This window comes from Apium graveolens, chromosome 10, assembly GCF_009905375.1.
Source record: "Apium graveolens cultivar Ventura chromosome 10, ASM990537v1, whole genome shotgun sequence".
Lineage (NCBI taxonomy): Eukaryota > Viridiplantae > Streptophyta > Magnoliopsida > Apiales > Apiaceae > Apium > Apium graveolens.
Genome location: NC_133656.1, coordinates 220,590,527 through 220,603,517, shown reverse-complemented (window position 1 = coordinate 220,603,517; position 12,991 = coordinate 220,590,527). Strand labels below are relative to the sequence as shown.

General features: G+C 45.1%; 2 protein-coding genes and 1 non-coding gene across 3 annotated transcripts; 2 read left to right on the top strand and 1 right to left on the bottom strand.

Annotated features, from left to right (window-relative positions):
- Positions 1-1,314: 1,314 nt before the first annotated feature.
- Positions 1,315-1,421, top strand: LOC141694701 (small nucleolar RNA R71). Its single transcript, XR_012563986.1, has one exon. It is a non-coding gene; the product is annotated as a small nucleolar RNA R71 (small nucleolar RNA).
- A 1,998-nt stretch (positions 1,422-3,419) lies between these two features.
- LOC141691861 (uncharacterized) lies at positions 3,420-4,979 on the top strand. Its single transcript, XM_074496613.1, has 4 exons — positions 3,420-3,935; positions 4,029-4,156; positions 4,220-4,487; positions 4,548-4,979. The coding sequence occupies exons 1-4, from the start codon at positions 3,420-3,422 to the stop codon at positions 4,977-4,979; spliced, it is 1,344 nt and encodes a 447-aa protein (XP_074352714.1).
- A 4,541-nt stretch (positions 4,980-9,520) lies between these two features.
- Positions 9,521-12,720, bottom strand: LOC141691860 (uncharacterized). The gene is made up of 4 exons (XM_074496612.1): positions 12,199-12,720; positions 11,151-11,979; positions 10,261-10,499; positions 9,521-9,547 (listed from the first exon to the last, which is right to left on the bottom strand). Exons 1-4 carry the CDS (start codon positions 12,718-12,720, stop codon positions 9,521-9,523), a joined length of 1,617 nt encoding a protein of 538 aa, XP_074352713.1.
- Positions 12,721-12,991: the final 271 nt, after the last annotated feature.

The following is a 12,991-nucleotide window of genomic DNA, read 5'->3' as shown; positions in this document are numbered from 1 at the left end:
GAGATTTACATTCAACCCCCTTCTATAAATCTCATTGTTAGTTCCTTGGGAATAACAATGGGAATGCAAAGAATAATAATTTTAGAACGTAGATCTTGAAATTAGCTTTTCAACCATATTATATATATATATATATATATTTTGAGCGAACGGTTGATTTAATACGAATTTTACAAGATTATGCTGAAAATAGCATTTTAACTCCATAAAATCATTTTAAAAATACACCGATCACGAAATAAATCCATCTATAATTTTTGTAAAGTCTCTAGGATTATTCTGAAGATAACAAAACAAATTTCACTCCTTGAACATACTCGGATAATTTTATAAAAACATTTAAAGGTTCAATAAACCTTATTTTAAATTAAATAAATCCATTAAAATTATTTAAAGATAACCGAAGCACATAATCAAGCATATTCTCAAGCAATAGCACATATTCACATATCATGACTCATATCGAAACACATTCTATCATAAAAACTTTCTCTTTTTATTCATATTCGCTTTTCGCGCAACGGGTCGCGTCTTGTCTAACGGCCCGACGTTGAGCGTTTTCATTTACGCTTCTCAATCATTCTCTTTATATCAACTGACACATCACTGGAATATAATACTCACTTAAACATTCTTATTTCACATAAAAACACATAGTTCACATTTAAACACCTTAATCTTTTTTAAGACGGGTCCCGTTCTACCTGACGGCCCGACAACACAGCTTATCCCCTAAGCTAACTCATCAAACTGGAACGTGTCATTTTACGTTCCCAGTTACTAATATACAATAAAGACAATTAGCCAAAAAAAATTTGTAACCCTTTATTTAATCACATGATTTATAATTACATCACAGAATTATACTTTATTCACTTAATTATGTCACGAAATTCTCAGTCGCTACAATAAGTGTCTGGAACTGGTTGCTGCGATCTTTAAAAGTTGCTCACAAACTGAGATTATTCACTAGATATAACGCATTGCTCCGTCGCATGCGAACCTGCACACAGCTCACAAACACGGGTTATCCGATTAACACCATAGGTAGCCAGAGAATCGATCTTCATAGACAATGCCTTTAGTTAAGCAGTGATAGTCGTAGCTGTATACACTTCAAGAACTCATGCTACCTTTCCTTGTGGCAATCTCTGGGTTAGATACTGATATTCATTAGCAGTCATCAATTCAATTAGATCATAAGATTCCTCATAGCTTTTTGCCCATAATGCTCCACCTGATGCTGCATCGAGCATAGGTCTTGACTGTGCTCCCAAACCATTATAGAAGCAATTGATGATCATCCAATCAGGAATTCCATGATGAAGACACTTCCTAAGCATCTCCTTGTAGCACTCCCAAGCTTCACATATAGATTCTCCCGATTACTGCGCAAATTGAGTAAGAGCATTCCTGATTGCAACTGTCTTCACCATAGGGAAGAATTTAGTGAGAAATTTTTGAGTAAGATCTTCCCAATTAGCAATCGAACCAGCTGGTAGAGAGTGTAACCAGCTCTTAGCCTTTTCCCTCAGAGAGAATGGGAACAGTCTCAGTTTCACCGCATTCTCAAACACATCATTGAACCTGAAGGTGTCGCAGATATCTATGAAATCCCTAATATGCGTATTGGGATCATCCATTGGAGAACCCCAAACTGGACTTACTTCTGTACCCATTGAATCGTGCTAGACTTGATTTTAAAGGTATTACCAGCAATGGCTGGTCTGACAATGCTAGACTGAATGTCATTGATTTTCGGTTGAGAATAATCCATCAAAGCTTTCGTATCTACTGCTGGTTCCCCCATTGCAATAAAAACTAGAGTACCTAAAACACACGACTAAAGTAAACCTTGTAAGAAAATAATCCGAGTCGGTGAACTTTAACGACCACTGATGACAAGCACATAAACTAAATTTAACACCGAGTCCCTAGCAGCGGCGCCAAAAACTTGTTCGTTGTAATTCAAACGCGAAAATACACGCAAGCGTACGTGATCACAAATAGTATAGATTAAATTAAAGTTCGTTCCCACATAGACTGGTTTAAATAGAATATGCGCTTATGCAACAATGTATGGTTATCATTCAATGCTAAGACAAATAACAAATTGAGTTTTAATTTAACTAAAATATTATACTAAATAGCATTAACTAAGAGAATAAAAGTGATTTACTTATATGAGAATAAACATGAGATTTTAACTTCATCAAAAACTTCATTCAAATTCTATGTCTTTTAACATTGGCATGTGATGATGATGACAACTAATCAGATAACACGAAATTAGTATAAGCCAACTTTCATTGTATGTTCACCCTACTATCAAACATCCACAAAAGAGATAGAAGTTGAATAGACAACAATTATGCTTAGTCCCTATATGTCTATAAAGATTGAAAACATAATGGTTTAAGAGCGAGTTATCTATCATGATTACATAGGGTGAATAAGATGGTTAAAATTACCCACGAATCATGCATGTCAATTCATACATAAACCTATGCTAGCATGGCAACTTCTAAACCTCTATATTCATTGTCACTTCAATAGAGATTAACAAACAATCTTAGATGTTAGCTACACATCAAAGACGAATAAGCACAACCAAACTAGGAAATCATAAATCACCACACATAAGAGATTTAAAACAATTAATTATTGAAATCCATACATTTATCCGTTAGAACCCCTTGACAACGATTAGTAAATCGAACTCATCGTCACCATGGGTTCCAATGAAAATATGATTATAAACAATATAAGAGTACTAGAGTTCAAAGACAAATCGAAAACAAGCATCCAAAGTATCAACTATATTGAAGAATACAAAAGTCTTCTTCTCCCAGCCGTCCTGTGCTCTCTAGGTCTTCGTATTGCTCTCACTTCACTCATTGTTATTAAAAATGTCTTATTTTTGGTTTATATAGGCTTCTGGACGACCTGGGCCCTCACAATCATCAAATTCAAGTCAAATCAGGATTCTGGCTCAAGACTCTGGCGCGGCCGCCCCAACCTCCGCGCGGGCGCGCGACTTCTTTGACCTCTGGCGCGGCCGCCCCGCCTTCCGCGCGGGCGTGCCAAGCCTCTTGAATTTTCTTCCTTTTCTTGTTTCTTCTGTAACTTGAGTTTCGTCTGTCAAAATTTGGCAATTCAATAGTCCACGCGAAGCTATCGAGATGCTCTTCAATATAAGAATGATCTTGACTTCAAAATATGACCTTCTTTTAGCATATTTCCTTGAAAAGCTCATTTATTCATCCAACTAATGCCTGTAATGCAAAAACACAAAAATACTTCAAAAATACCAACAACTTGAGTCCAAAACACCAACTTAAGCCTATAATGAAGTGTTCTAAGTAGATATAAAATCCACTTATTATGAGAATATTGCTTTTTCTAATAAATTTGAGGAGATGCGTATTAAGCTTGGCTTTGCTCAGTGTTTTTCTGTAGATAGAGTTGGTCACAGTGGTGGCTTAGCAATTTTTTGGAGGAATAATGTCAATTGTGAGGTTACGAGTTATTCTCGAAACCATGTTAATGTCAACTTTTCCAATAATGAGACTGCTGCTTGGTCGTTATCCTATTTTTATGGCTTTCTAGAGAGTCAGAATAGGAAGAACTCGTGGGACCTTCTTCGTAGATTAGCTGAGTTAACTCGGTTACCTTGGATGGTTATTGGTGATTTTAATGATCTTTTAGCTCCTGAGGATAAGTGGGGTGGTGTTCCCCATGCTCGTTCTCTTATGGCTGGTTTTCAAGAGGTTGTCGATGATTCTCTCTTGTCTGAAATTGATTTGCAGGGTGGCAAATTCACTTGGGAGAACTCTCGTGGTACTGCTGATTGGGTGAAAGAGAGGCTGGATAGGAGTTTTGCTACGAAGGAATGGCTTCACATGTTTCCGTTATGTAAGCTCTATGTCATTCAGGTTCCCGTTTCTAATCATGACCCACTCTTGCTTGATTTAATTAGCGTGGCTTTTTCTGGGATGCAATTTCGCTTTCATTTTAAAAATATGTAGTTGCAAGATCCGAACTTTCGGAAGGAAACCACAGATTTTTGGCTTGCTCTTCCTCCTTCGCATATTCTCCCAAAGCTCATCTCTGTTTCTAATTTTATGGCACGATGGGGCAGGGATTTCTTCCACAAGTTCTGAGATAAAGTCAAGAAATAAAAGGAGTTGTTATCTTCTTTTGTTAATCGTGTTGATAGTGATGGAGTTAAACTCTATTTTGAGGAGAAAGACAGGTTGAATGAACTTCTTTTGCACGAAGAGTTGTATTGGAAGCAAATGGCCAAGGTTTTTTGGCTTACAGAGGGAGATGCTAATACTAAGTTTTTTCATGCGTCTGCGTCTACTCGGAGGAAGACAAATCATATCCCGAATCTGTTAAATGATGAGGGGATTAGAGTTCAGGATGGTGACGCTATGTGTAACATAGTTAAGAACTACTTTTTGGACATATTTCGCGGCGATCAAGTTAGTTCAGTAGAGTAGAATGGGGATCTTAATCCTGTTATAACTGAAGCACATAATCAGTTGCTGGTGGCAGGCCTTTCTTTCGCCGAGTTCACTATAGCAGTCAAGGAAATGCACCCGGGCAAAGATAGTGGCCCGGATGGACTCAACCCCGCGTTTTTTCAGAATTTATGGCCGATCCTAGGGAAAGAAGTGTTTATTTGCTGTAGAGATTGGCTTCGTGATAATTCTTTCTCGGCTAATTTGAATGATACGAATGTTGTGCTTATTCCTAAAAAGGAGAATGCGTGTTGCATGAAGGATATTCGCACAATAGCTTTGTTCAATATTTTGTACAAAATTTTATCCAAAGTTTTAGCAAACCGGTTAAAACGTATTCTTCCTCAAATCATCTCTGGAAACCAAGCTGCTTTTGTGCCCGGGAGGAATATTAACGATAATGTTCTTATAGCTTTTGAGCTTATACACTGTTATAGGGAGAATTTCGTATAACAATGTTGTGGAGGTTAATGGGCGGAACAAAGATCAAGGACGGTGTTTGAGGGCGGAGGAAGGTTGTTTGGTGGTCGCTGAGCTTGTATGTGGACTCCTTAAGAAAGAATAGGGTTTGTTATTCTCTGTCAAGTGTCGACTCATCCCTCATACAAGTGCCTACGTACCCTATTTATAGGGATCAAGCCTCACGTAGTTCTTGGGGAACAAGTCACGTAGGCTAGGGTTAGGACTCTTCAGCCCGTGCAGCCCAAGCCCACGATAAAGTCAGGCCTTCAGCCAATTAGTCACGTAAATCTCGATCGGCTCCACACGCTTCCTACAATCTCGCGGCATCTCCGCAATCCTTCCCGTGATTGTAGGAACAACCCGTGTCGACCCCGAAATCTACGAGCAACTCAGTCATCTATGAGTCACTTTCCATGTTGCACACAAAGTCTTTCGATGCGGGCCGGCCTGGTCACCTCGGCCCGCACCGCGTTCAAACAATAAATATAATGTTACCTCTGTTTCTATAAAATGTGGGCTCATGAGCTCAGCCCGTGTGTGGGCAGCTAAGCCCACCTCGCATGAAGGCACCTGAGCCCACCTCGCGTGGGCACAACCGAGCTCAGCTCGCATATGAGAGCCCAAATGACAAATGTGAGCTCACCTTTCATGTGTGAGCCCAGCTCGCATGTCCTCATTTGAGCCCAGCTCGCGTGTTTGAGCCCATCTCTCATGTCATCACTTGAGCCCAGCTCGCATGTTTGATTCCAGCTCTCATGTCATCACTTGAGCCCAGCTCGCATGTTTGATTCCAGCTCTCATTTTATCACTTGAGCCCAGCTCGCATGTTTGAGCCCAGCTCGCATGTTACGGGCCCAGCCCGCATGTGCTGGCCCAAGTCATATAAATCCATGGTTCTAGCCCACACACGAGAGTCCAGCTATTTAGTACACCCACAGGGACCTGTTTAGGGCCCATGGCCGAAAGCGGGCATAACAACTACCCCCCAAAATTCCTGGTCGCATCTTGAGGCCAGGTATTTCTAATCCTATTATGGCCTCGCAAGTGTGAGCCCACCAGGCCGCACCAAACCGCCTCGCGTGTCTCGCCTCGCATGCCTTTCATCTTTGCATTCATTTTGACAGCCGTTGGACAGCTGGCGTGGGGATTCGTGTCATCTTATGAGATGACGACACGTGTCGCCTCCTCCTTTCTCTCTCCTATCTCCTATAAATATGTGGGATTTCAATTCATTTCTCACATTTCCAAAAACACTTCCTGAATTGCTGCTCAATTTGCTCAAGGATCTACCACGGCGAAGATTATCATTTCAACAAGAACCGTCTACCGGCGGCGATATTCTCCGGGACCAGATTCATCAGGATCTTCATACACCTCTCCCACAGGTACTCTTCGATTCGAGCCCATTCTTTATTCATGCTTTATTCACGCACACCATGCGAGCACACACCACATGTTCGATACGAGTTCACACACAACCACAACGCGCGATGCGAGCCCTTTCGCTCGTTTAGATACTTAGGTGCGATCCCGTGTGAGATGTGAGGACACTTAGGTGCGACCCCATACTTGTTTTTTTTTTTTTTTTGTTTTCTTTTTTAGGGCCACACACTAATTTTCACCATCTTTTACAGATGTCGAGTGCGTCTTCAGCCCGCGCCTATGGATCATCTCGCTCTTCCTCGAGTCCGGCTCGCACCTCTGCTAGCCCGGCTTGCTCTTCAGCTACTCCATCTCCATTAAACCAATACCCTCCTGAGCAGCGAGGCTCCAAGGACTTTCAACGCGAGCTGACCTCTCTTTCTGGTCGTCTTAGCCAACCTATCTCTCCCGGCTCAGCTATCACCCCTCAAGGGACTCTGAACATCGCCAGAGTTGAGAACTCGATGCGAGCAGCTGGATCCGGCTCGCTTGATATTCACCTCGACCCGAACCCTGAGGATTTTACCAGGGAGAATAACATATATAATTGGAGAAATAGGCCCGTGGACCTCTCTCATATTCCAGCCTCCCTTGGGGTAGAAGAGCTGCTAAACCGCGAGCCTGCTCCCTTGGATAAAGACCGAGCCGAGGAGATTTTAAGAGAAATGGCTGAAGAGAGGGCAGCCCATCTGAGGCAAGCAGCAGCTAACCACCTCGACCCCATTCACCTTGACTCAGAATCAACTGACAGCGACCTGGGGAGTGCATACTATGACACCAGGAAGAAAGGAAAAGAGCATGTAGCTGCTGAATATCCCATCCTGGGACTCGAGGGTGAAGAGGACGGCTCGCATTGGTCCTATGACTCTCCTCAGAGCGAGGAGGTGGCAGATGTTACAAGTCAGTACAAGATTTGTAACTATAATTATGCCCCCGCAGCCTCTCCCGAGCCTTATGTGCCTCCTGCCCAGCCTGAGCTCGAGGGTGAGATTATTTTCAGAAGGCAGATCATTCCTGATGGGGAGGAGAGCTCAACTGCAAACGAGGAGGTTAAGGTGCTCGCTTGCCGCGACCTGCCTACCTCGCTGACTCAGAAACATCTGGCCGAGCACATTGAGCAGTTTCAGCTTGAGGGCCATATTGTCTTGCCCCTACCTCATATGAGATGCTATAGATTCAATCACTCGGAGAATGGAGGCAGGGTGCCTCGCATGGTCTTGTCCACCTTCCTATTAAGGCTGGGAATCTCATCTCCTCTTCATCCCTTCATCAAAGATATTTGCGAGTACTTCCAGCTCGCACCCCTTCAGATCAATCCAAACGGATACCGGGCCGCCATCGCATTGTACATCATGTACCACAAATGCGGGTACCCTTCTCTAACCGCGAGGCGGCTGGGTTACTTCCTCCATTTGAAGCATTCTCCTAACGACTTTGGGTATTTCTACTTCTCTGTCTGGCCGTGCTTCAACAAGAAGAACCTCATCCACAACGGGCCGAGCAACTCAGGGAAGTGGAAGAGCCCTTACTTCTATATCCACGAGGTGCCTCGAGTCCAGACTCATTTTTATTATAATCCATGTAAGTTTTCTCTTGCCCGCTCTCGTTTCTTCTACCATAGCTCTTTCCTTTTAACAAGAATTTCTTTTATCTCCAGCCACCCCGCCTCGCACTGTCCTTGTGGGACAGGAAAAGATAAACGCGGACAGTCTTCTAAACCTTCCTAAGGCGGACCGGGACATCCGAAAACTCATAACGACCACCAATCTGGTCGCATGTGGGTTTTTGAAGGAAGGAGTGAGGCTGACTCCTCAGAAGAAATCTAGGAAGAGATCCAGAAAGGGTAAGAATATCGGGCCCGCACGTCCGGGCCTGGCTGCTCGCATGCGCGAGCTTGTGTGCTCGCGTTTATTTTCCTGCATGCATCTCGTTTCACATCGCACTTTAATTCTCCGTATTTTTCACCTGCTCGCATTACTTCTTTCCTTTGCATCTTGCTGTGACTAATCTATTGCTTTGTTGTTTTCTTTTTCAGAAATGGCCATCTCTCCTATCCCCTTCATGGAAGAGGCTGAGCAGGCTGCGGCCTCGGGCCCAGCTCAGCCCGCAGCTGCGAGCATAAGGGCTCGCTCTCAGGCCAATCCTCCGGCCCGCATGACTACTCTCTCCGAGCACCTCAAGGATTCAGGGCCCTCTCCTCGACTAAAGAGGCACAGAGGTAAAGAAGGAAAAACTGGCGAGCCTGAGCCAAAGAAAGCTGCTCCCTCTGATGCTCCTCTTCCCTCTTCTTCTTCTGCCAATATGGTTGCGACCACATTCGGCCGGCTCGCCCAAGGTCACATCAGCGAGCAGGATTTAAAGGATTGGTCTTCTTCTGCTCTCGAGGTTAACCAGGATGCACTCTCCCGAGCCGCGGCCGAAGTATACTATCGTCAGTTATCTAAGGCTCGAGAGATGCGAGCCCTCAGCCAGACCAACACAAAGCTTGAGGCTAAGGTCAAGTCCCTTCAGAGTAAGGTCGCTGAGCACGGGCAAGAGAAAGTTACGCTGGTGAACAACTATAATCAGAAGATAGTTAACCTGAACGCTGCTCACGACAAGGCCCTAAGGGAGCAGAAGGAGGCTCATGACCTGGCTACTGAGGCATGTAAGAAGGAGAAGGATGCCCTCGAGGAGAGGGTGCTCGAGCTGGAGGGATCAGTCTCTGCCCTGACCGAGGGCCATGAGGCCGCCCTCGCTGATGCTAGGAACCTGGGGGCCAGGAATTTTATGAAAGTCTTTATGAAGAAGGTTCCTGACTTCGATTGGGCGGCTCTGGGTGCGAGCACAGCGAGGCATGCTGACAAGTTGAAGCTGGAGATGGAGAGGGATGCCCAAATTGCTGAGGAGGCTCGGCTCGCGGCCGAGAAGGCCCAGGTCGCTGGTGAAAATCGTGAGGGAGCAGAGGCTGATAACCCTTAATGTAATTTTGATTAGAACTAGACTTTTGACTGGGTAAGCGGGCACCCCTCTCGCCTCGCGTTTGTATTTGAAATATTCTGCCTCGGGGCATAATTTATTTAACTTTTGTTTGTATAAAATGTCTAAGTTTTTTGTGCCCGCGTATGTCTTTACAGTGCTAGCTGGTTTTTTTTTATCTTTAAATCAAACAACCATTGAAAGAGAATGCCAAGTGGAACAAGCCCGCATCGACTCGCAGGTGTTGTAGGTGTGCTCGCACTAGGAGCTCGCATGTGTCTTCTCCTCGCATCATGCGATTTTGAGTATGTTTGATGGAGGGCTGGGCCCCCTGGGTCGCATTTATGGTTTTGAGGGCCAGGGTATGAGCTCGCATCGCGAGCCTATATCTCTATCCACATCTTTTATCTACTATGTGTTCGTATTTGTCTAAGCGGGCCGTGGCCCGGCTCGTTTCATGTTCTTGGCATCAAGTGGGTCGGGGCCCAGTTTGATTTAACATGTTAATAAAACAACTGTTCTGTCCTCGCATGGGTTCCCAAGGATGGGGTCCCCTGCTGGGTATTTAATCTATTAACAGAAGTTAAAATATCAAGTGCACAAATAGAGATCAATCGTTTATTCATAGATAATGGGAAGTGAAAGGAATACATGCTTGTGGTCTCAGGGAGGCACCTATATGGCACTACCCCCCGAGACTTAGGAATATTTGAAGATAATACTAAGTCTGAAAAGAATAATATTACTGATAATACTTGCGAAGGTGTTCCGCGTTCCAGGCTCTTGGGATCAACTTGTCTTGCATATCATTGAGGTGGTAGGTTCCCTCCCAGAGCACCGATTTTATCTTGTAAGGGCCTTCCCAATTTGCTCCCAAGACTCCGTGACTCACCACCTTGGTATTTGGCATGACCCGGCGCAGAACTAAATCTCCCACCTTGAAAGATCGGGCTCGAACCTTACTATTGTAATGCCTAGCTGTCCTCTGCTGATATACCGCAATCCTGATCTGAGCCTCTTCTCGAGTTTCTTCGATCATATCCAAATAGAGCCGATGATTGACCTCGTTTGCCTCTGAGTCATAGTTGTCCCTTCGAAAAGATCCTGCTCCCACTTCAACGGGCACCATAGCTTCACACCCATACACCAGAGAGAAAGGGGTCTCTCCAGTTATGGTTCGGGGTGTAGTGTTATAAGACCATAGGACCTGGGCGAGTTCTTCTGGCCATGCTCCTTTCTTCTCTTCAAGCTTTGCCTTTAAGGTATGCTTAATGATTTTATTAACAGCCTCTGTCTGCCCGTTACTCTGGGGGTGGCAGACTGCGCTAAAGCTCTTCTGAATCCCCAGCTGCTCACAAAACTCTCGCATCTCCTTGCTATCAAATTGTTTCCCATTGTCAGATATCAGCTTGTAAGGGATGCCATAGCGACATACAATAGCCCTGTATACAAACTCCCGGAGCTTTCTCGCTGTGATAGTGGCTAGGGGCTCGGCCTCTGCCCACTTAGTGAAATAGTCTACCGCAACTACCGCATACTTGACGCCTCCCCTGGCCTTCGGGAGTTCCCCAATCAGATCAATTCCCCACATGGAGAAGGGCCAGGGGCTCATGAGGGATGTGAGAGAGGCCACGGAGTTGTTGTAATAATTGGCATATCGCTGACACTTATCACAAGCTCGGGAGAATTCAAAGGCGTCTTTTTTCAGCGTTGGCCAGTAGTAGCCTTGACGGAGGATTTTCTGAGCTAGAGAGCTACCCCCCGAGTGATTGCCACAAATACCCTCGTGTACTTCCCTTAGGATGTAGTTGCATTCCTCCCCATGTATGTATTTCAGAAGAGGAACACTGAACCCCCTTCTGTATAGAATCTCGTCGTATATCACATAGCGGGCTGCTTTGTATTTTATTCTCCTTGCCTCGTTCTTTTCATCCGGAAGTGAACCTTCTCTTATGTATGCTAGAATAGATGTCATCCACGTGGGGCCGAGCTCATTATTGAGGCTGCCCACCTCGTGCTCGGGCACACTAGGTTGCCTCTGTATATCAAGGGGCACGGTCCCTAGCAAAGTGCTCTCGCGGCGTGAACCGAGCTTAGCTAGCTCGTCCGCGCCTTCATTCTGCCCACGCGGGATTAGTTCCAGCCTCACCTCATTGAATCTTGCGATTATCCTCTGTGCGCACTTCAGGTAAAGCTCTGTTCTCGGCCCCTTAGCTTGATACCCCCCATTTACCTGATAGACCACAATCATGGAGTCACTAAACACATTCAAATTCTCGACCTTCATTTCCAAAGCTAGCTTGAGACCGTTGATCAGGGCCTCATACTCGGCATCATTGTTGGTTGCATGAAAGGCCAGATGGGTCGCATGTCTGATTTTGTGAGCCTCTGGGCTGATTAGCTCGATTCCAGCTCCTGCTCCATCACCGTTAGAGGCACCATCCACATATAGGCTCCACCATGGGGCACTATTCTGTCTCTCCAGTCCAACTTCTTCTGTGCTAGGTATAACAACAAGGGCTCCCGGCTCCACTTCTTGATGTGGGGGAAATTCTAGCACAAAATCGGCCAGGGCTTGGCCTTTGATCGCAGTCCTTGGCTTATAATCCACCTCGAATTGGCCGAGCTCAACCGTCCACTTCAACATTCGACCAGAAGATTCTGGTCTATGCATCACTTGTCTGAGGGGGTAGGAGGTTCGCACTTCTATCTTATGTGCCTGAAAATAGGGCCTGAGTTTTCGGGAGGCCAGAATCAGAGCATACGCTAGCTTTTCGAGGCTTGTGTATCGAGTCTCGGCATCGGCTAGCCTTTTACTCACATAATATACCGGGAGCTGGACACCATCCTCCTCTCGGACTAATACTGCACTTATTGCAAAGTCGGAGACGGCCAAGTATAGGATCAAAGTTTCTCCTGCTTTTGGGTTGGTCAACATGGGAGGGCTACTGAGATGCTTCTTTATGTTCTGAAAGGCTTCCTCACATTCTTCGGTCCACTTAAAGTTCCTCCCCACTCCTTTGATTGCTTTGAAGAACTCTTGGCATTTATCGGAGGATTTTGAGACGAAGCGGTTTAAGGCAGCCACTCGTCCTGTTAAGCTTTGAACATCCTTCACCCGTCGAGGGGATCTCATCTCGAGTAGTGCTTGTATCTTGGCTGGGTTGGCCTCAATGCCTCTATGGTTGACAATAAATCCCAAAAACTTCCCCGATTCAACCCCAAACACGCATTTCTGGGGGTTGAGTTTCATTCTGTACTCCCTTAGGATCTGGAACATTTCTGCCAGGTGGCGGACATGATCCCTCGCTTCTTTCGATTTCACCAGCATGTCGTCTATATAGGCCTCCATAGTCTTCCCCAATTAATGTTTGAACATCTTATTCACCAGCCTCTGATAGGTTGCCCCCGCATTAAGGAGCCCGAAGGGCATCCCGATATAACAGTAAAGGCCCCGATCAGTAATAAAGGAGGTGTGCTCCTGATCTGGCCCATACATGGGGATTTGGTTATATCCCGAATAAGCATCCATAAAACTAAGCAGCGCGTGCCCAGCCGTGGAATCAACCAGCTGGTCGATTCGGGGTAGAGGAAAGCTGTCCTTCGGGCAAGCTTTGTTCAGG

What these genes read in the sequence shown, in the direction of transcription:
- LOC141691860 (XM_074496612.1), bottom strand. Translation starts at nt 12,720, where the DNA reads ATGGAGGCCTATATAGACGACATGCTGGTGAAATCGAAAGAAGCGAGG. An exon ending in CCTAAGGGAAGTACACGAGG is followed by an intron (nt 10,500 to 11,150) that starts GTATTTGTGGCA and finishes ATGGGTGTGAAG; the next exon opens with CTATGGTGCCCGTTGAAGTG. An exon ending in TCATGCCAAATACCAAGGTG is followed by an intron (nt 9,548 to 10,260) that starts GTGAGTCACGGA and finishes TTTGATTTAAAG; the next exon opens with ATAAAAAAAAACCAGCTAGC.
- LOC141691861 (XM_074496613.1), top strand. Translation starts at nt 3,420, where the DNA reads ATGCGTATTAAGCTTGGCTTTGCTCAGTGTTTTTCTGTAGATAGAGTT. An exon ending in GGCAGGGATTTCTTCCACAA is followed by an intron (nt 4,157 to 4,219) that starts GTTCTGAGATAA and finishes TCGTGTTGATAG; the next exon opens with TGATGGAGTTAAACTCTATT. An exon ending in ACATATTTCGCGGCGATCAA is followed by an intron (nt 4,488 to 4,547) that starts GTTAGTTCAGTA and finishes GCACATAATCAG; the next exon opens with TTGCTGGTGGCAGGCCTTTC.